Below are 23,498 nucleotides of genomic sequence, written 5' to 3' on the forward strand. Positions count from 1 at the left end.
TGCAGAAACGCTTAAAAACGCTTGGTAGAAGGCCTGCCATGTTCCCCAATGATAATCCGCATGTGCTGTGCACATGCTGCAGAAATTTCCGCTGCGGATTATCATTGCGGGAAAAAACGCAGCACTACCAATTATTTTGCGGAAGTGCTGCGTTTTCGCCGCCATTGACTTGCATTAGAACGCGCCAATTCCACAAGACTGCATCTGTACTTGTGTAATTGGCGCGTTCTAATGTGCGGATGGTACCCAGTTCTGGAGGAGAGGAGACTCTCCTCCGGACCCGGGTACCATTGAAAACTGTAAAAAAAAGAATAAAATAAAAAATAAATATATACTTACCTTCCGGCGGCCCGCGGTGCGCTCCTCCTTGCTTGGCTGCAGTTTGTGATGGAATGAAGGACCTGCGCAGATGTCATAGTCATGTGACGGGTCACGCGCCGCTGACGTCGGCAGGTCCTTCAATCCACCGCTGCCAGCAGCCGGGACGGTGAAGCAAGACAGCGCGGGCCATCGGAGGGTAAGTATACATTTATTTTTTGAAATTTTCTCGGGTCACACTATATAAATCCATGCCGTTTGCATGGATTTATATAGTGTGACCAAGTTGTCAAGCACTTTCCAAGTGATGCTAAAATAGCTTGGAAAGCGCTTGTCAACCCGCATGCGGAAATGCAAGTGAAGAACGCTTCTGTAGCACCCTGAGGATTCGGCTGCTACAGGGGTATTGCACCTCAACCCAGAGGTGTGATATTCCACTCCCGGGTAAGGATGGAGAGTGGAACTGAGCTCGGTAGGCTGCATGCACTACACACATCCCATTTCCGAGGAGCAGACCGACGGTACTCCCACTTAGAAATGTGCAGGTACGACCGAGTCTGTTCCTGGCTGGAGTGGGAGGGGGGTGGTACATCCCAAGTAGTGTAGGGGCAGATAGGGGGAGCAGCCTGGGTAAAGATAGGAGCTCATTGGGTGCTGGTCACCTGAGCTCACACATAGAGGGTGTATATAAGGTGGGCACCAACTAAGAACAGGGTCAGTTGCAGAGAGGAAGTCAGCGAGCAGAGGAGAAGAGAGACCCAGAGTGAGAGAGGAGAAAGAGAGACCCAGAGGGGGCAACAGAAGAAAAGGACTCCAAGACCCCAAACTAAATCCCCGGGTGAAGAGTCGGCACAGGGTACCGGAACCCAAGCTGGTGGGGGCAAAAACACTCCCCAGCCAGAGACCGGAGACCGTGGGCAGCGTTTGCCACGGTCACCCACCACATCCACCACGAAGGCATACCACGTGGAGGGTCAGGGAACCCGAGGCCAAGGGTCTCCCAACAGAAGGCCCGAGGGAGCTGGACCTGGGTGGATCAATAGTGGGGACGGCCAGAGAAAGGACAGAAGGAGAGCTCAGGGTCACGCTTCGGACTTATTTGGGAGTTGGCTGGATCCAGAACCTGGTGGACGCAGCACGGCTCGGGAGGTCACTCGAAGCTGGAGTGACCAGAACATCAGCAGTGAGTAAACATCCTAAACTGCATAACCCGACTCTGTCTCTGATTGCCGTCTACACTGCATCACCACAACTCCCATCCTCTGCACCTGATCCCCCTGAGGCCATACCCCACCCGTTGGGGGTTATATCACCAAAGCTGCACCTGCACCACCAGCCTCAGCGGACCCTGCTGCAGCGGCGGCCACAGTGACCGCAACACAACGGGTGGCGTAGTCGACACTAAGAACTTAGTAACATCTGTAGGACTGCCACATACAACTGAGTTTGACACCCTGGGCACGGACCGGGTCATAGCCACTCGGAGACTACAACCCCCATCTGATCCGGCTCCGGATATTCCCCTAAAGAATATGGCCCAGGGGGCGCGTCACTTCACATCCGCATGTCCCTGGCAGGAAAACGCATGTACAATCCGCATGCGTTTTTTTTCTGCCAGGGAGATTCAGAAACGCTCAGGAAAAAATCCTGAGCATTTCTGCATCGTGGGCACATAGCCTTAATTCTTTATTGTTCAGGAGTGCACCTCTCTCCTGCCTCCTGGTTTCCTGCTTGCCATGCGACGGGGCACTCTTGATGATCAACTGTTTGGACCAGTGGCCTTATCTGTGCACTCTCCGATGCTACAAGCAGGGACACTGAAGCTGGCTGAACCCAGCATTCTGGCCAGCTTCAGTATCGCTTACAATCTCTATAGCGGAAGGCTTGTAAGCACTGCACTCTTTGCTTTAGATACTAATAACCCCAGATAGACAGCACTGGCAACAGTAACCTAGGCAACAAGTAGAAATTACCGTTAAAAATCTGTTTGTTCTTGAGAACAAAGAAGACTTTTCATAAGATGTAAATTGCAAAATTGCTGTTTTTACCCATTTAAGATTACAACACTAAGTTTCTAATCTAAAATGTTATTGTTCAGTGTAAGATATTTGGTTAACTTTGTATGCTTTTGCTTTTCAGTTCTTCTTCTCAAGATGCACCAGTTGTCTTCGTCTACAGTGCGCCTGCTGTCTAGCTCCCAAGTGATAACTGCGGTGGTCAGTGTTGTAAAAGAACTCGTAGAGAATGCATTAGATGCACTTGCTACAAATATTGAGGTGAAACTGGTATGTTATTTTCTTTTTGCTTTGTACTTACATGAAAAGAAATTATATTCTGATGTTTATACCTGGCTGGCATGTTTTTCTGGGTTCACACTGAACTTACATTCTTACAGTGTCTCATAATGGGCTCACTATATGCCAGACATTACCCATCTTTAATTGGGTCCATTAAAGGGAATTTGTCAATATGCTTTCTCACCCCAAACTATTTATATATGCATGTAGCTATTTTAAAGACAAGTTCAACAATACCTTTACATGGTAATCTGTTACTGAAAAATCAGTGTTTGAATTGATATGCAAATGAGGCTGAAGATCTGAAGCTTTTGTCACTCCAGCTCTATTACAGGAGGAGGTAGTGCTGGTGGAGAATAGAAGTGGAGAATAGAAGTGCAGTGAAAAAGGCTTCAGATCTACAACCTCATTTGCATATCAATTCAAATGCTGATTTTTCCGGAACAGACTGGCCATGTAAAGGTATCCCGGCACTTAGCTTTGAAACAGCAACATGCACATAAATAGTTTGGGGGGTGATATCCTGCTGACAAATTCCCTTAAATTTCTTCAGGTTCGTCCGTACACTTTTGACGCACCCCCTAGAGCCGTGGGGTACTCGCCACCAGGTCGGTCGGTTCCCTGGGATAGTCACGGGGGCGTGACCCGGTCCGGGGCCTTGGGCGGTCAATAAAAAGGACAGTTTATTTAGGGGAAAAGTTTTGTGATGCCACCAGTGATATGCAGCTATAGGTGGCCGCCACTGCTGAAAGAGACCACTGGGGCTATTGGTGACGCAGCTGGGATGGATTTGCTCCCCACGGGTAGAACGGGGCCCCAGGGCTACCGGTACGGTTTATGTAGGGGATTGTGGATGTTGGAGTGCAGGACTGAGGGTGCAGATAATGACCAGACGACACAGGAATGGTGGTTTCCTCTACCTTTACTTGATGTTTGATGGTGCAGACGGGGGCACTGGTAGCAGAAGGTAATGGAGATCCTGGCAGCCTAGAAGCAATTTGGGATCCACCTCGCCAGGTGGGGTTGTAGGCCTTCCTTCTGCGCTGTCCTCTTTGGCCAGGCTGCCTAAAGCTATGCTGCGACCCTCTTTCCTGAGTGATCGTTAAATCCTAGCCCATATGGCAGGCAGCTCGAGCCTTTTACAGGTGTCGCTCCTTCGTTGCGGCTCCGGGCTCTAGTATGCTGCTGAGCCGCCGGGTGTTTGATGGGGCCAGGAGACCTGCAGTCTCCTGCCCTCCGGATTTAGCTGCCTGGACTTCAGTACCGCGAGCAACCACGGACTCCGGTGTCTGGTTTCTGGCGCTTTTCTCTGGGGCGAGCTTGGTCACAGCTCCCCTCCCCAGGTTCTCCCTCGTCTCTCACTCACTCTCCTCTGTCCCCAACTGACTCTCCTCCTTCTCCAGCTGACTCTCCTAACCCCTGCCTCCGGGCCCCAATTTAAAGGGGAAGCTCCCCTGAAACCGGGTTAGAGCTCCCTCTTCTGGCCTGGAGCCAGGAAAAGTGTTGGATGCTGGTGTTACTTGATAAGGGGACCCCTCCTTGCTTCCAGGCATGGCATCACCCCCTGTGAGAGAGGCAATGCCAATGTGGCAACCAGACTCCTGGGGTGCCACATTCCCCCATAGTTAAATTCAGTACTCCCGGACTGAGGACACTTTTATAGTTAAACAATTAACAACAATAACTATTTATATTTTCAAAAATTTACAAATTCTCAAAAAGGCTATTACAGAACACAAAAAAAAAGAAAAAAATTGGGAGCAGTCATTACGACGCTTATTCTTTACGCCGCTATCCGGGGATTGTCTTTTTCCGGGTACCTGAAGGTTGGTTGGTGGGAACCGCCTTAACCCACTTTGTGTATTGTCCCTGGGCGTGGCTTCAGGGCACTCTGTTGGTGGGCATGGTTTTCGGCCACGCTTGCGGTTTATTTTCAAGACTAACAATTAACTTTACTCAATATTGTTCTGACCACATCTAGTCCTGTGGTCCATTTGTCCATAAATATAATAACTATATGCACTCACGATTGCTTAAAAGTTCTTACAGGTAGGCTCTCATGCTTAACGGTTGCAATTACAATTATAGAATCACCGGGCTCGGAGGATGTTCATTCAGTTGTTTAATGTTGTTGAAAAAAAGCAGATCACAGACATGGCACAAAACTAAAGTAATTTCAAATGGCAACGTTAGGGCTTTAACCCCTTTACAACCCAAGGTGGTTTGCACGATAATGACCAGGCCAATTTTTACAATTCTGACCACTGTCAATTTATGAGTTAATTACTCTGGAACGCTTCAACGGATCCCCCTGATTCTGAGATTGTATTTTTTGTGACATATTGTACTTCATGATTGTGGTAAAATTTCTTCGATATCACTTGCGTTTATTTGTGAAAAAAACGGAAATTTGGCGAAAATTTTGCAATTTTCAAAATTTGAATTTTTATGCCCTTAAATCAGAGAGATATGTCACACAAAATAGTTAATAAATAACATTTCCCACATGTCTACTTTACATCAGCACAATTTTGGAACCAACATTTTTTTTTATTGGGGAGCTCTAAGGGTTAAAAGTTGACCAGCGATTTCTCACTTTTACAACAAAATTTACAAAACCATTTTTTTTAGGGACCACATCACATTTGAAGTCACTTTGAGAGGTCTATATGACATAAAATACCCAAAAGTGACACCATTCTAAAAACTACACCCCTCAAGGTGCTCAAAACCACATTCAAGAACTTTATTAACCCTTCAGGTGCTTCACACCAATTAATTGAACGTGAAAGGAAAAAATGAACATTTAACTTTTTTTCACTAACATTTTATTTTAGACCCCAATTTTTTTATTTTTACAAGGGTACCAGGAGAAATTGGACCCCAAAAGTTGTTGTGCAATTTCTACTGAGTTAGCCGATATGTCGGGGAAAGCCATTGTTTGAGCACACAGCAGGGCTCGGAAGGGAAGGAGCGCCAATTGACGTTTTCAATGTAAAACTCGCTGGAATTCACAGCGGACCCCATGTCACGTTTGGAGAGCCCCTGATGTGCCTAAACAAGTGTAAACCCCCCACAAGTGACCCCATTTTGGAAACTAGACCCCTTAAGGAACTTATTTAGATGTGTGGTGAGCACTTTGAACCCCCAAGTGTTTTGCAAAAGTTTATGACGTAGAGCCAAATCATTTTTTTTTCCACAAAAACGATCTTTTAGCTGCAATATTTTTATTTTCACAAGGGCATTAGGAGAAATTGGACACCAAAAGTTGTTCTCCAATTTCTCCTGAGTACGCTGATGCCTCATATGTGAGGGAAAGCCATTGTTTGGGTGCACGGCAGGGCTCGGAAGGGAAGGAGTGCCAATTGACGTTTTCAATGTAAAAGTCGCTGGAATTGACAGCGGACCCAATGTTGCGTTTGGAGAGTCCCTGATGTGCCTAAACAGTGGAAACCCCCCACAAGTGACCCCATTTTGGAAACTAGACCCCTCAGGGAACTTATTTAGATGTGTGGTGAGCACTTTGAACCCCCAAGTGTTTTGCAAAGGTTTATGACGTAGAGCCGTGAAAAAAACAAACATTGTTTTTGTGGAAAAAAAATCTTTTAGCCGCAATATTTTTATTTTCACGAGGGTACTAGGAGAAATTGGACTCCAAAAGTTGTTGTACAATTTCTACTGAGTACACCCATACCTCATATGTGGGGGTAAACCATTGTTTGGGCGCACGGCAGGGCTGGGAAGGGAAGGAGTGACGCTTTTGAATGCAGACTTTGATGGAATGATCTGCTGGCGTCATGTCACGTTCTCAGAACCCCTGATGTGCCTAAACAGTGGAAATGCCCAACAAGTGCCCCCTTTTTGGAAACTAGACCCCCAATGAATTTATCTAGATGTGTGGTGAGCCCATTGAACCCCCAGGTGCTTCACAGAAAATTATAATGTTGACTTGTGAAAATAAAAAAAACAAAACATTTTTTCCACAAAAATGCAAAAAAAAATATTTTCACAAGGGTACCAGGAGAAATTGCACCCCATAAGTTGTTGTGCAATTTCTCCTGAGTACGCAGATACCCCGTGTGTTGGAGAAAACTACTGTTTGGGCGCATGTCTGGGCTTGAAAGGGAAGGAGTGACGCTTTTGAATGCAGACTTTGATGGAATGGTCTGCGGGCGTCATGTCACGTTCTCAGAGCCCCTGATGTGCCTAAACAGTGGAAATGCCCAACAAGTGCCCCCTTTTTGGAAGTGGTAGCTGATTTTTGAATCTTATAATGTAGTGTCATACGTCAGTTGTGTAGGACAACCTGACGAACACTACACAACTGACGTATGACAACCTGACGAACACTACGTCAACTGTGTAGTGTTCGTCAGGTTGTCATACGTCAGAAATTAATTTAATAGTCCATGGAAGTATGGTACCTTTTGAAGCAGTCTTTCATACACAGGCCAAGTTTGTCAGGGCAGGTGTCACATTGATAAATGGTGTCCTTGTGTATTCCCCTTTTATAACATACTCTGCACCTCTTTTTTTCCGCTGTGAGGGATCTCCCCTGGGAAATGCTGGCCTGGTACAATTCGAGGTCCTTCAGTTCCAGAAGTACTGGGGCTTGCTCCATCACCGCTGCCAAATATCAGGGCCTTGATAACGGTCTCCTGGAAGTGAAGATATGACGTAGAAGTCTGGCCTGCACATTGTGACAGAAGGAAAGCATTGTGCATTGCCATCTGTTCAATGTGCACGGCCAGGTTCTTATACCATACCTTGGCATTTCTCAAAGCACTGTACGGCTGGAGTACTTGATCAGAGAGATCAACTCCCCCCTTGTACTTGTTGTACATCACTACATAGTCTGGTTTGGCGACCTGTATAGTGGTACCTCGTACAGTGCTGAGGGTGCTGCCATCACCATGTATGGTGGTCAAGAAAAGGACATCCCTTTTGTCCTTGTACTTGACCATCAGCAGGTGGTCGCTACATTGGGCTCTGCTCTCACCCCTTCTGAGCAGCTGCCTAATTAGCATCTTTGGGATGCCTCTCTGATTTTTGCGGACAGTACCGCAGGCTGCGGTACGTCGCACAGAGAGGGACTTGAAGAGCGGGATACTTGTATAAAAGTTATCCACGTAGAGGTGATAACCTTTATCCAGCAGTGGGTGCACCATGTCCCACACAATTTTCCCACTCACTTGCAGAACAGGGGGGCATTCAGGGGGTTCAATCCGGGAGTCCTTCCCTTCATAAACTCTAAACTTGTGAGTGTACCCTGAGATACTCTCACAAAGTTTATACAGCTTGATCCCGTACCTTACCCTCTGACTGGGCAGGTACTGCCGGAATCCAAGCCGCCCCTTGAAAGCAATTAAGGACTCATCCATGTAGATGTCCCTTTGGGGCACGTACACTTCAACAAACTTGTTGTTGAAGTGTTCGATGACCGGCCGAACTTTGAAAAGACAATCAAAGTTCGGGTCATCGCGTGCCAGACACCTTGTATTATCTTGGTAATGCAAGAACTTGTGGATGGCCTGAAAGCGTCTCCGGATCATGACCATTCGGAACACTGGAGTGTTATACAAAACATCAACACTCCAGTATTGCCGAAGCTCTGGCTTCTTCAGGATCCCCATAAGAAGGACCAGGCTGCAAAACGTCATCATTTCTACTGCGTCTACAGGAGACCAGTTAGAAAATGATGAAGATGGGGTTTTGTTCCACAAATTGATGAGCGTATAAATTAGTTTGGCCCACCATGAGGTTTACAAAATCCTCAGAGAAAAAGACTTTGAAAAAGTCTAGTTCTGTGAGGCCGGTGGTGTCAAACTTGATTCCTGATTCCGCCACGAAATCAGGAATCAGTGGCTCATAATTTTTGGGGGGCGAGGTCCATATGGGATAAGTAGTGGGGAGCGCTGGATCATCTTATCTCCTGCGACGACTGCGGGGCGGTCCAGCAGCACCTGAGGAAGAGGAGGAAGAAGTGGAAAAAGGAGGAAGAAGAGGTAGAGGAAGACGATGAGGAGTCGGAAAAACAAAGAAATGTTGGATCCTCGCCCTCGCTGTCAGTGTCGGAGGCAAGAAAAGCGTATGCCTCCTCCGCTGAATAGTGAGTTTGGGATGAGCGGGACATATTTTGTTATGTATGTGGTGCGTGTGTGTCAATACTTTATTAGAGTGTGTGTGTGTCAGTACTTTATTTAGAGTGTGTGGAAAAAGGAAATACTGTATGTGGTGCAAACAGCGAGCACGAGTGTGGATTGGTGAACTATGTCACCGATCAACACTCGGCGGCTGCTGGATGTGCGCACGGATGTGTGGGGAGTTGGGAAGAGGGGAATTTGGGTGGATGAGGGGAGATCAGAGATGACTTACCAAAGTCCTCTCTGTACTTCTTTCAGCAGCAGGAGCCCGGCGCTGGTGACCGGGAGCCCGGAGCAGGAGCCCGGCGCTGGTGACCAGGAGCGGTGCTGGAGACCGGGACTGAAGCAGGAGACCGCTGCAGGACGCAGAAAAAAAATGGTGGTAAGGGGGGTGGGGGTAAAAAGAGGGGGGAGGGGGGATTCGGGTGGATGAGGGGAGAACAGACTTACCAAAGTCTTCTCTGCAGGATCAGCAGCAGGCTCTGGAGCAGGAACCACAGCAGGTCAGGAGCAGGATACCCAGGACGCTGGAGCAGAAGATCCAGGAGCAGCAGCAGCAGCAGCAGCGACTGGAGCAGGTGAGTAGATGGTCTTGTGGCACTACAAGGCCCAGCACAGACACATCAGATGTGACCGCTCTGTAGAAATCCTCACCAAGTGTGAGGGTCTGCAGGGCAGTCACAGGGGGGTGATAGGGTGGTGACAGGTGGAGGTCACCACCCAGTCACCTCCCGGTCAGGTAATCTGATTGGAGCAATCATTGATGATATCGATTGCTCCAATCAGAGTACCTGAATACAGGTGACCGGGCGGTCACAGAGAGGTGTCACCTCTTGTGTGATCCCCTATGGTGCATGCTGTGCCCCAGCCATCTGATTGGTGACATTCATTGCACCAATCAGACATGGCTGGGGCAGAGCACGCACCACAGGGGGTCACAGGGAGGTGACACCTTCCTGTGACTGCCCGGTCACCTGTATTCAGGTACTCTGATTGGAGCGATCGATGTCATCATCGATCGCTCCAATCACAGCCGTCTGGGGGCTTGGATCACATTACAGGGGGTCATGGGACGGTGACAGGCAGGTCACAAGCCGGTCACCGCCCCATGACCGCCCTGTCACCGCGCGGTCGCGCTACGATCGGTGCGATCAATACGATCGGCGATCGCACTGATCATAGCAGTCTGGGGCCAGGGCTGGGGTGTCCTAGCAACATCCTAGGATCGGTGCCCTTAGGCGCACCGATCCTAGGCTGCAGATCACTGTTTCCGGCAATCACATTGCCGGAAACAGTGAGAAATGCTGTGATTGGCTGTTCAGATTTGAACAGCCAATCACAGCGATTGCTGGTGCTGGGGGGTTGCGACACCCCTCGGGATGACGGCGCCGTCTACCCAGAGGTAAGATGGCGCCGGAAATTTAATGCGATCACCGCGACTTCGGTCGCGGTGCCGCATTAAAGATATGACGTACTAATACGGGTCAGGTTCTTAAATCCCAGGGCACAGACGCGTATTAATACGTCAAGGGCTTTAAAGGGGTTAAGAAACACTAAAAGAAATCAAGATTAAAAATGTGGTACTCAGTAATTTTTTTCAGACCAAGCAGAGGGAAAAAATTATGGAATCACTCAATTCTGAGGAAAAAATTATGGAATCATGAAAAACTAACACACAAAAGAGCACTCCAATACATCATTAGTATTTTGTTGCACCACCTCTGGCTTTAATAACAGCTTGCAGTCTCTGAGGCATGGACTTAATGAGTGATAAACAGTACTCTTCATCAATCTGGCTCCAACTTTGTCTAATTGCTGTTGCCAGATCAGCTTTGCAGGTTGGAGCCTTGTCATGGACCATTTTCTTCAACTTCCACCAAAGATTTTCAATTGGATTGAGATCTGGACTATTTGCAGGCTATGACATTGACCTTATGTGTCTTCTTTCAAGGAATGTTTTCAGTTTTTGCTCTATGGCAGGATGCATTATTATCTTGAAAAATGATGTCCAATCCCCAAACATCCTTTCAATTGATGGGATAAGAAAACTGTCCAAAATATCAATGTAAACTTGGGCATTTATTGAAAATGTAATGACAGCCATCTCCCCAGTGCATTTACCTGATATGCAGCCCATATCATCAATGACTGTGGAAATTTGCATGTTCTCTTCATGCAGTCATCTTTATAAATCTCATTGGAACGGCACCAAACAAAAGTTCCAGCTTCATCACCTTGCCCAATGCAGATTCGCGATTCATCAGTGAATATGACTTTCATCCAGTCATCCACAGTCCACGATTGCTTTTCCTTAGCCTATTGTTACCTTGTTTTTTCTGTTTAGGTGTTAATGATGGCTTATGTTTAGCTTTTTTGTATGTAAATCCCATTTCCTTTAGGCAGTTTCTTACAGTTCGGTCACAGATATTGACTCCAGTTTCCTCCCATTCGTTCCTCATTTGTTTTGTTGTGCATTTCCTGTTTTGGAGACATATTGCTTTAAGTTTTCCGTTCTTGACGCTTTGATGTCTTCCTTGGTCTACCAGTATGTTTGCCTTTAACAACCTTCCCATGTTGTTTGTATTTGGTTTAGATTTTAGACACAACCAACTAAACAACCAACATCTTTTGCAACATTGCGTGATGATTTACCTTCTTTTAAGAGTTTGATAATCCTCTCCTTTGTTTCAATTGACATCTCTCGTGTTGGAGCCATGATTCATGTCAGTCCACTTGGTGCAACAGCTCTCCAAGGTGTGATCACTCCTTTTTAGATGCAGACTAACAAGCAGATCTAATGTGATGCAGGTGTTAGTTTTGGAAATGAAAATTTACAGGGTGATTCCATAATTTTTTCCTCAGAATTGAGTGATTCCATAATTTTTTCCCTCTGCTTGGTCTGAAAAAAAAAAACCTTACTGAGTACCACATTTTTAATCTTGATTTCTTTTAATGTTTCTTAAAGCCCTAAAGTTGCCATTTTAAATGACTTTAGTTTTGTGCCATGTCTGTGATCTGCTTTTTTTCAACAACATTAAACAACTGAATGAACATCCTCCGAGCCCGGTGATTCCATAATTTCTGCCAGAGGTTGTATATTCTATACACTATTATCTTATTACACCTTAGTCCCTATAACGGGCAGGGAGCTGACCTCTGGTACTACGGGTTGATCTACTCAGTACAGTTATTGCTAATGACCTACCCGGGTCTCTAGTGTCTACCGCTGGTGTGGTGGGTGCACTATTCACTACGCTACTTGTGGACCTACGTTGTACTGGTATATCAGATTGCCTTCTGCGAACTCCTAAACTCACCATGGGACTGACAGATTCACTGCTAGCAGGGGGTAGATTCACTCGTTCCACTGCGGTTGTGGCATCTGTTGCTGGGGCCCTCTGGTCTCCCAGCTGTTCTGGAGTCTCTGCAGCTTCTGGTAAGGCTATTTTGGGAAAGGTTGGGAAAGGTCAGGACAGGTACCACGATTGCTTAGTTCACCTGCGTCCAAGACCGGGGAAATTCTCCAAGGATGGTTTGGACCATCTCTTCCAACTTTTTCTGTGTGCTGGGGTCTTCTTTTGGTCTTTCTCTTGGTGTCTCAATTGATCAGGGCATATCTTTAGGTGGTCTCTTGAGACTGCCACCGAAGTCTCTCCTCCGTCTTTACTGATGAGGCATACCTTGGTGTTGTCAAAATTTGAAGGTAAGACGGTGTATGGCTCAACCTCCCACTGATAGTCTAATTTGTGAACTTGTCTCTTCCTTTTAAGTACCTGTTCTCCAGGTGTCTGTCTCACCTGGGACAAACTTCTCTCTACACATTCTTGCACCTTGCAGTATTGTTGCTGCCGCTCCATATCCCAGTCTGCATCTGATGATGTCGTCTCAGGTGTTAAAACTCCCATGTCTAAGTCAATAGGTAACTTGCCAGGTCTTGCTCTCATCAGGTAGGCGGGTGAACAGTTGGTGGTGTTCACCGGGATGTGGTTATATAGGTCTACCAAATCCGGTAACTTCTCTGCCCACAGGCTACGCTCTTCAAGTGGCAGCATCTTTAACAGGTCTATTACTACCTGGTACATTTTCTCGCACAACCCGTTGGTCTGGGGATGATACGCCGTTGTCCTTATTTTCTTTCAGCCGTACAAGTTACAGAACTCCTGAAACACTCCTGCTTCAAAGGCTGTGCCTTGGTCGGTAAGCACTCGTTCAGGGTAACCGTGCTGCTGCCGTCTTAGCCGTCTGATCCTTCACTGGAGCTACTACCAGGAACCGGGAGTAGTGGTCTACTATGGTGAGAGCATAGACATAGCCTGACCGGCTTGGGGCTAGCTTCACGTCGTCCAAGGCTACCAGTTCAAATGGTTGTTTGGTGACTATGCGCTGCAGGGGAGCCCTCTGGCTATCACAGTCTTTCCGTCTCAGGTTGCATGGACCACATTCTTGACACCATCTCTCTATTGCTTTCCTCATGCCAACCCAGTAGAATCGCTCACATAGCAGGACTTCCAGCTTCTTCCACCCGAAGTGTCCTGCTCCATCGTGGTCCGCCTCCAAGACCATTGGCGCATTCCGCTTCTGTTCTACCACCTGCCAGACCAGTTAGTGTGTCCGGGAGTTGATGCTTCTCCAAAACAGCTTTCCCTCGTAGATGAACAGCTTGCCCTTCTCCTTCCACAATGGTTTGGTCTGTGGAGCATCTGGACCAGGGTGCGAGTCAGCCTGTGTCAGCAACTCCTTTACTAGGTAGACAGCCGGGTCACTATCCTGCATCTCTGCCCATCCATGGTGAGGCAGTGGGTTAAACATGGCCTCTCTGTTGGCAGAGCGCTTGTCCCTCACACAGTAGGAGCACTGGGTCACCCCCTGACGATGGAATGCCAGTAGCTCTATCTCCTCCAGCTCTTTCGGGTCTTCTCCCCCATCTGGCATCCTGGACAGCGCATATGTATTAGCGTTTTTATGCCCCGCCCGATACTTGATGGTAAACTCATAGTTGGACAGCCGGGCCATCCATCGCTGCTCCAGCGCACCTAGCTTCGCCGTTTCAAGGTGGGTCAGCGGATTATTGTCTGTGAAAATGGTAAACTTCACTGCAGCCAGATAGTGTTTGAAGCGATCCGTTACAGCCCAGACTATGGCTAGAAACTTCAACTTAAAGGAACTATAGTTGTCGGGGTTCCTTTCCGTGGGACGGAGCTTCCTGCTGGTGTAGGCAATCACTCTCTATCTGCCTTGCTGTACCTGGGACAGCACCGATCCCAATTCCATGTTGCTGGCATCCGTATAGAGTATAAAGGGTTGCACATAGTCTTGGTAGGCCAGGACTTTGTCTCCCATAAGAGCCACCTTCAGTCGAATGAAGGATTCTTCTTCTTTTTTACCCCACTTGAACGGAGGATTCGGGTTCTTGGCCTTCTTGGACTGGCCCACTAAGAGGTCCTGCATGGGTGCCACTATCTTGGTGAAACCCTTGATGAATCTCCTGTAAGAGCCTACCAGCCTGAGGAACTGGCGCACTTCCTTGATAGTGGAGGGTCTTGGCCAGTCCTTGATCATGGTGACTTTTTCAGGGTCTGGTGCTACACCTTCGGCGCTTACCACATGGCCTAAGTACTGCACCTTAGGCTTCAACAGGTGGCACTTGGACGGCTTTACTTTCAGGCCAAAACCGGATAAGGCCTCGAACACCTCGGCCAGGTGCTCCAGGTGGTCTTCGTACGTCTTTGAGTAGACGATTATGTTTTCCAGGTACAATAGAACGGTTTTGAAGTTTTTGTGTCCTAGGCAACACTCCATTAACCTCTGGAATGTTCTCAGGGCTTTGCAGAGCCCGAATGGCATGCAGTTGAACTCGCAGAGGCCCATTGGTGTCGTAAACGCGGTCTTCTCTCTGTCCACCTGTGCCACCCGAACCTGCCAATACCCACTGGTGAGATCTAAAGTGGAGAAATAGTTAGCGGATCTCAGTGCAGCTAATGATTCCTCAATTCTGGGTAATGGGTAGGTTTCCTTATGTGTAATGCGGTTAATCTGCCTATAATCAACACACATCCTCATTGTACCATCTTTCTTTCTAATGAGAACTAATGGAGCTGCCCAGGGGCTACAACTATCTCTAATCACCCCAGCCTCCTTCATCTCCCGTAACATTCCCTTGGCACATTAATAGTGAGCTGGGGGTACTGGCCGATACTTCTCTTTAATGGGCGGCTGATCTCCTGTGGAGATATGATGCTGGACCCCTTTTACCTTCCCAAAGTCTAGTGGGTGTTTGCTAAAGACTCTCTCATATTCTTGGACCACCCGGTACACCCCATGCTTTTGGTGCGAAGAGGTGGAGTCAGTGCCTACTTGTAGCTTCTGACACCAATCCTCCATCTGCCCCTTGGAGCCATTGTCCTCCGCCTGTTCGGACGGAGGCAAGGGTTCCACTGCCTTTATTGCTTTGTTACTGACAGTGAATGGCTTAGCAAGGCTGGCATACCTCTTTCTCCCCACAATTCAAGATGCGTATCGGTACTCTCCCCTTGCGGACATCGACTACCCCCCTGGTCGTCAAGATGGTGGGCCTACTATCAGAGTACACAGGTTCTTCCAGGGCCTGATAATCTTGACCTCTGAGACCTATTGCTGCCCGACACCATATTAACATTTCACTCCTGGTCGGTATTGCAATGGGGAATGGATCACTCACTGTGACACTGCCGACTTCTCCACCAGACAGCTCTACCTGTTGTCTCTGCATCAGGGCTTTGATCTCCTTCTGCAGAACTCGCTGCTGACTAGTACTGGCAGTCTGTGACCTGTTGCGACAAAACAATAATTTCCCCAAGACAATTCTCTATCACATTGGTGCCTAAGGTTATCGTAGGATGGATTTCTCGGCGATCAATATCTACAATAATCAACCCTTGTGATGGCAATTCTACTCGGCCAACCTTTATGTTCACCTCTTCATACCCCACCTAAGGCAAGGGCTGAACATTGCTGGCAAAGATGTTAAAGTGTTCATCTGGACTGCGGGTAATGTTGGAATCAGCCCAGTACCGTTTAAAAAGGATATATGGCATCGTTGTCACCTGGGAACCGGTGTCCAGTAACGCGTTCACCGGGATGCCATCAAGCACGACAGGCAGGACCGGTCGCCCTCCAACGTACTTGTCTCGCCAGCTTTGTGGGCCTAGTCGTCTTACTCCTGAGGGTTGACCCTCTGCCCCAGGGGTTGATCGTTTAAATCGCAGAATCTTGCGATGTGCCCCGCCTTTTGACAGCGGCGGCAGATGGCTTCTCTGTTCTGGTTGTAGCGATCGCTGTCTCTCCCTCTGGTCGGTAGAATTATTTTCTGCCGTCGCCACGGGACGTCATCTGGACTGGAAGCCAGCTGGACCCTTTCCTTTGGAGACACTTGCATGGCCTGCACGGTTTTGGTTAGTGTAGCCACACTTTTGATCAGCTCCTGGACCTGAAGGCGTAGGTCTGCAGAGGGGTCATTATCTATGGTCTGCGCATCAGCCTCCACAGGTGCCGGGGAAAAGGACGCCGCCTCCTGGTGGTATGTGATAGCTGGGCGCCGGAGGGGTGCAGTGCCACTTGAGGTTGATTCTCGCAGCATCCGGATGGCCCGGTCTTTAAATTGCGCAAAGTCTAGATCAGTGTGCGACTCCCCTGAGTACTGAGGCACCCCGCTGCCCCTGGGATATACGCCATGGATAAAGGCATTACAGTTGCCGCGCCCGCAGTTGGACCCTCTTTTAGGTTGGGCATCTTCTTTCCCCCCTAGTGAACCTCAGCCAGGTCCGGATTGGGGCGAGAGGTATCGCTTACCCGGCGGTTCCGGATTGGGGCCTCCTGCTTCCCCCGGCTGACGTCAAATGACGTGATTATACAGTTCAACAAAGTATATGGCACACAGTACCCGGTTATACTGGGCTACGACAATCCTGTTCGTGACGCCAAAAATGAAGCGCCCCCCTAGGACCGTGGGGTACTCGCCATCGGGTCGGTCAGCTCCTTGGGATAGTCATGGGGGCGTGACCCGGTCCGGGGCCCTGGGTGGTCAATATAAAGGACAGTTTATTTAGGGGAAAATTTTGTGACCCCACCAGTGGTATGCGGCTATAGGTGGCCGCCGCTGCTGAAAGAGACCGCTGGGGCATTGGTGATGCAGCTGGGATGGATTTGCTCCCCACGGTTAGAGCGTGGCCCCAGGGCTACCGGTACGGTTTATGTAGGGGATTGTGGATGTTGGAGTGCAGGACTGAGGGTGCAGATAATGACCAGACGACACAGGAATGGTGGTTTCCTCTACCTTTACTTGATGTTTGATGGTGCTGACTGGGGCACTGGTAACAGAAGGCAATGGAGATCCGGGCAGCCTAGAAGCAATTTGGGATCCACCTCACCAGATGGGGTTGTAGGCCTTCCTTCTGTGCTGTCCTCTTTGGCCCTGCTGCCTAAAGCTATGCTGCGGCCCTCTTTCCTGAGTGATCGTTAAATCTTAGCCCATATGGCAGGCAGCTCGAGCCTTTTACAGGTGGCGGCTCCGGGCTCTAGTATGCTGCTGAGCCGCCGGGTGTTTGGTGGGGCCAGGAGACCTGCAGTCTCCTGCCCTCCGGATTTAGCTGGCGGGACTTCAGTACCCGAGCAACCATGAACACCGGTGTCTGGTTTCTGGCGCTTTTCTCTGGGGCGAGCTTGGTCACAGCTCCCCTCCCCAGGTTCTCCCTCATCTCTCACTCACTCTCCTCCATCCCCAACTGACTGTCCTCCGTCTCCAGCTGACTCTCCTAACCCCTGCCTCCGGGCCCCAATTTAAAGGGGAAGCTCCCCTGAAACCGGGTTAGAGCTCCCCCTTCTGGTCTGGAGCCAGGAAAAGTGTTGGATGCTGGTGTGGCACCCCAGGGGTCTGGTTTCCACAGTAACAGCAATGTTATGTCTGAGAGCAGGTGGGAGGTCTCTTGGTCAGGGATCCTGTGCATGCCACACCTCCTGCCCAGTCCTGGGAGGGGAAGAACTTCCCCTGTATAAACCTGGGGCTGAGGCAGGGTTAGAGAGTTGAGAGGGAGAGTTCAGCCAGGAGGGCTGACAGGGAGCTGTGGCTCCGGCTGGGCCCAGCTCCTGGGCCATGCCAGAAGTAGAGAAGAGAAGCAGCATAGGAAGAAACAACAGGAGCTCTGTGGGAGCAGTGTTACAAAGAGTCAGGGGCTGGCAGCTGCAGAGCTCGCCCTGACTGAGAAGATTTCTTACCGGACCCGGAGTCCGAGGCTGTGGGGACTAACTCCTACCCAGCAGCAGAATCCGTCAGGCAGGGGATTTCAGGTCCTCTGGCCAAGAAACCCGAAGGCACGGTCACACGCATGGGACCAGCACCGCCGTCGTGGAGCGGAAGCTACTAGAAGGCCCCGAGTCACCGGCCATACGGGTGAGCACCACACGGTACACTCAGGGACGTGGGCTACTTATACTCGCTTCTAGCAAGGTAGCCAGAAGAGTATCGTTAGTTTGGGAGGCCTACAACTCCGCCTGGCCAGGGGAGATCCCATCTGCTCAAGGACTGACCAGGCCCCAACCGCTAGCCAGTACTCCGGGAGGGTCTATCTTTGTCACCAGTAAAGACCCTGAACTACACCGCATCGTCTCTGAGTGGTTCCTGCTACCCCCATCATCCACGTCGGCTGCCCTGAGGCCATACCCCTCCCGTTGGGGGTTATACCATCCACGCTGCACCATCCTTCCACCGGCCTCAGCGGTCTGCCCTGCAGCGGCAGCTCCATAGCTGCATTCAACGGGTGGCGTAGTCGTCCATCATCTACCGCTGATACAGCGCCACTTAGTCTGACTCCCTGGGCACGGACCGGATCACCGCCACGAGACTACAACCCTCAAGAGATCCGGCTCCGGGTAAGCTCCCGCGTGCGCAACGCAGCGCGACACAGGCCCAGGGGCGCGTCACTGGTGTTACCTGATAAGGGGACCCCTCCTTGCTTCCAGGCTTGGCATCACCCCCTGTGAGGGAGGCAATGAGAATATGGCAACCGGACTCCTGGGGTGCCACATTTTAAACGTCCTGGCTCCTTCTCTGCAGTGACATTCTGAAACGTCATTGCATAGTAGTGCAGCTACATTTGATCATGTAGCTGGAGTAGCTGTTATCTGTCTGTTAGAGACAGCCGGAGTCCCCATAGAGGAGGCACAGATGCTATGTTACTATCTGTGCCTTCTCCATCACTGTATACACAGCACTGTAGAATAGCTGTGCACACAGTAATAGGAGGTGCTGATAGTGCATCCTGCTCCATACACAGCAGTCACGTGATTGCTGTATGTAATGAGGGAGCAGGATCTTCTGGATCATAGGAGGCCCAAACAGCTCTGTTATTCAGCCAGGAGACTGCATTTCTCTTGTAACTGGACGTAATAGACCAGCCCCAGCTACAAAGGAATTAAGATGAAAAGAAACATATTTCAATATATGAATGCTGGGGATGTGGCAGCCAGAAGTCAGTGTTTCTTAGAGGTCCGTAAGACTTTATAAAAGTTTAGATTCTGAAGCCAGCCAGCTTCATCAAGCCCTTAGAGTTATCAGGGGCACTCCCAGAGACACCCGGAAGTATACCACCGCTGGCACAGCCCCTTCCACTTGGTTTTAAGACGTGAGGCCTACCCCATCCACTGAAGCCTTGGAATAAATTTAAGGTGTGAGGAGGAGAATCTGAGACTGAATCCTCCCTCTGTCTGCATCCCTTACAGCAGATCACTACCAGATGCTGTTGGAAAGAGAGAGGACAAAGTGAGTCCACAGAGAAAGGAATAAAGGAGACATATGCCGGGGAAAAGCAGGAATGTCCTCCTACCTGTTCCTTACCGCCCTCTCTTGGGCTGCCTTGCTCAGAGAGAACATGCTCCCCCGTCACGCTATTTCTGTGGTCCCAGCTAAGTGACAGAACCTGTTGGGACGTGGCCTCACATTTTAAGTGCACTGGGACCTTGCAGCTTGGTGCCATCTTAGATGCCGTGGAGGGCTTTGCCCAATCTTGGAGAATAGAGATAGCCAGCTTCACTTTTTTACTACAGAAGATACGACCTTAACCTTATGCGCAGACCTCTATATAAACTAAAATAATAAGAAAAGAGAGGGAAGGAGAGGAGAAGAATAGAAAAGGTGGAAAAAAGGAAAAGTGAGAGTAAAGAAAAAATAAGAGAAAGGAAGGAAAGAAGACAGAGAGAAAGAAAGGAAGTAGAGAGAAAAGAGGAGTAACAGAAGGGGAAGAAGAAAAGAGGAGAGAGAGAGAGCGAAAAGGAAAGGTGAAGAGATAGAGAGGGAAAGGAGAGTTAAGAGACAGACGGAAAGGGAAAAAGAAGGAAGATGAGAGGAGAGAAGGAAAAGACTGACAAAGTCTCTGAAATATGAAGCCTATCATCAATAACATGACCAGACTTTCTGGACATTCTGATGCCTATCTTCATCATCTATAGTATGACATGCCCAGTCTAACTGGCCATTATAATAGAAACTTAATTTTCTACCAATATAAAATACCTATTTCTATTAAGACAATAAGAGTCACCTATAAACAGAGCGTTGCCGCCATCTAGTGTCTTAAAAGAGAATTACAGCTAAACATCCCATTATTCAGCAAGTATACTGATATCCCTTGAATAAAAGAGACTTTCCTCTTCACAGGTGAACTTTAAAACTAATTAACAACAAATAAATCAACTTCTTCCTGTTCTGAAACATATTATTTATGTATATAAATTTACCTCCTTTACATTCAACCCATTCCCGGCTACGACGTACAGCTACGTCTTATGTCGGTTTCCTGATTTTGATGTGGGCTCGCAAGGCAAGCCAGCATCCTTCCTGGCAGATGTTGGCTGAATTTTTCAGCCATTATTTTCCTCTAACCACTGTTAGCTCCAAATTCTGATTGACATGCTCAGTGGGTGGAAGGCAAAGGCAAAGGAAAAGGACAGCTGCACCCCTAGTCGAGAACAGAATGCCTTCCAAAACTTGGAAACAAACTGGGTCCCCCGATATGACACCACATCGGAGGGAACCCTGTGAAGCTTCACAATCTCATTTACAGTGGGGGAAAAAAGTATTTAGTCAGCCACCAATTGTGCAAGTTTTCACACTTAAAAAGATGAGAGAGGCCTGTAATTGACATGATAGGTAGATCTCAACTATGAGAGACAAAATGAGAAAACAAATCCTGAAAATCACATTGTCTGATTTAGAAAGAATTTTTTTTTCAAATTTTGGTGGAAAATAAGTATTTTGTCAATTACAGACAAGCACGATTTCAGCCTATCACAGACCTGTAACTTCTTCTTTAAGAGGCTCCTCTGTCCTCCACTCACTACCTGTAGTACTGGCACCTGTTTGATCTTGTTATCAGTATAAAAGACACTTGTCCGCAACCTCAAACAATCATACTCCAAACTCCACTATGGTGAAGACCAAAGAGCTGTCGAAGGACACCAGAAACAAAATTGTAGCCCTGCACCAGTCTGGGAAGACTGAATGTGCAATAGGCAAGCAGCTTGGTGTGAAGAAATCAACTGTGGGAGCAATAATTAGAAAATGGAAGACATACAAGACCACTGATAATCTCCCTCGATCTGGGGCTCCACACAAGATCTCACCCCGTGGCATCAAAATGATCTCAAAAACAGTGAGCAAAAATTCCAGAACCACACAGTGGGACCTAGTGAATGACCTGCAGAGAGCTGGGGCCAACATTACACAGGCTACCATTAGTAACAATCTACGCCGCCAGGGACTCAGATCCTACAGTGGCAGACGTGTCCCCCTACTTAAGCCATTACATGTCCGGGCCCATCTGAAGTTTGCTAGAAGTTTGCTAGAGAGCATTTGGATGATCCAGAAGCGTATTGGGAGAATGTCATATGGTCAGATGAAACCAAAGTAGAACTGTTTGGTAGAAACACAACTCGTCATGTTTGGAGGAGAAAGAATGCTGAGTTGCATCCAAAGAACACCATACCTACTGTGAAGCATGGCGGAGGCAACATCATGCTTTGGGGCTGTTTCTCTGCCAAGGGACCAGGACGACTGAGCCGTCTACATGAAAGAATGAATGGGGCCATGTATCGTGAGATTTTGAGTGCAAACCTCTTTCCATCAGCAAAGGCATTGAAGTTGAAACGTGGCTGGGTCTTTCAGCATGACAGTGATCCCAAGCACACCGCCAGAGCAACGAAGGAGTGGCTTCGTAAGAAGCATGTCAAGGTCCTGGAGTGGCCTAGCTAGTCTCCAGATCTAAGCCCTATAGAAAACCTTTGGAGGGAGTTGAAAGTCCATGTTGCCCAGCGACAGCCCCCAAACATCACTGCTGTAGAGGAGATCTGCATGGAGGAATGGGCCAACATACCAGCAACAGCGTGTGCCAACCTTGTGAAGACTTATAGAAAACGTTTGACCTCTGTTATTGCCAACAAAGGATATATAACAAAGTATTGAGATGAACTTTTGTAATTGACCAAATACTTATTTTCTACCAAAATTTGAAAAAAATTTCTTTCCAGATCAGACAATGTGATTTTCAGGATTTGTTTTCTCATTTTAGTAGATGTCAATTACAGGCCTCTCTCATCTTTTTAAGTGGGAGAACTTGCACAATTGGTGGCTGACTAAATACTTTTTTCCCCACTGTATGAACTCCTGAGCAAGTTTCTTGGCATTTGGAAGTGCAGGTAATGCAACGAAGTGAACCATTTTATTGAACCTATCTACTACCACCGTTTTGCCTGCAGAAATAATAATAATAATGTTTTATTTTTATATAGCGCCAACATATTCCGCAGCGCTTTGCATACATTATCATCGCTGTCCCCATTGGGGCTCACAATCTACATCCCCTATCAGTATGTCTTTGGAGTGTGGGAGGAAACCGGAGAACCTGGCGGAAACCCACGCAAACTCGGGGAGAACATACAAACTCCTTGCAGATGTTGTCCTTGGTAGGATTAGAACACAGGACCCCATAGCTGCAAGGCTGCAGTGCTAACCACTGAGCCACCGTGCCTCCCAACATATATAGTATCATGAGATAATACCCATGTAAAATTAAAGGAATGGAGAACATGAAGCCCCTAAAAAACTTGAAATGCTATGTCAGTTAAGTCATGTGGATCACAGCAGAAAAAGGGATGCATAGCACTATATTTGAAAAGGAAGAAGGGGATTTGGTCAGGAGATTAATCTTATAAGGACCCAAAAGGTAGGGTTAATGCTGAAGACGTGTAAGGAGCATGGCAGGAGCTAACTTACAGGCATCTACGGAAGTGGGGAATAACCCTGAGGGAGCGCTGCCAAAAGCAACAAGGGTGTATCAGTAGAAGGTACCCCATGTGTATCGCTGTAAAGTGCAGCTTCATCTGGGGTTATAAACTCAGTCACATATTGGACGTACAAGAGAGGTTTTTGCACCACTATGGGTCCATCTTACAACATGTAAAACAATAACATGGGATGTCCATGAGGCCTTGTATGAAAAGGTTTGCGCCACTCAAACCTTCTAATGCTTAATAAGATCTACTGCAATATCCTCCATGCATTTTCAAAAATGATAGAAGATCAAAAAATATAATTGTATGTTACATAGCATTTTATCTCTTAAAAATGGCATTTCACTAACCTTTCCATTCTTTAAATAAGTGGCAGGCTGTATTGTGTTTAGGAGAACACCCAGAGGGCTCCAGTTGAACTTAT

At 48.1% G+C, this 23,498-nt stretch overlaps 1 protein-coding gene across 3 annotated transcripts in view; it reads left to right on the forward strand.

Annotated features, from left to right (window-relative positions):
- The window catches only part of PMS1 (PMS1 homolog 1, mismatch repair system component), a 381,942-nt gene that overhangs the window by 16,005 nt on the left and 342,439 nt on the right, over nt 1-23,498 (forward strand). For all 3 annotated transcript variants that reach the window (XM_073647847.1, XM_073647845.1, XM_073647846.1), the window contains one exon: nt 2,458-2,603. In XM_073647847.1, the coding sequence (XP_073503948.1) occupies nt 2,472-2,603 (132 nt within the window). In that variant the 5' untranslated portion in view covers nt 2,458-2,471. The remainder of the gene's footprint in view (nt 1-2,457; nt 2,604-23,498) is intronic.

The sequence above is a fragment of the Phyllobates terribilis genome, unplaced genomic scaffold (genome assembly GCF_046119375.1).
Source record: "Phyllobates terribilis strain yellow unplaced genomic scaffold, ASM4611937v1 Scaffold_9__5_contigs__length_417890890, whole genome shotgun sequence".
NCBI classification, from domain to species: Eukaryota; Metazoa; Chordata; class Amphibia; order Anura; family Dendrobatidae; genus Phyllobates; species Phyllobates terribilis.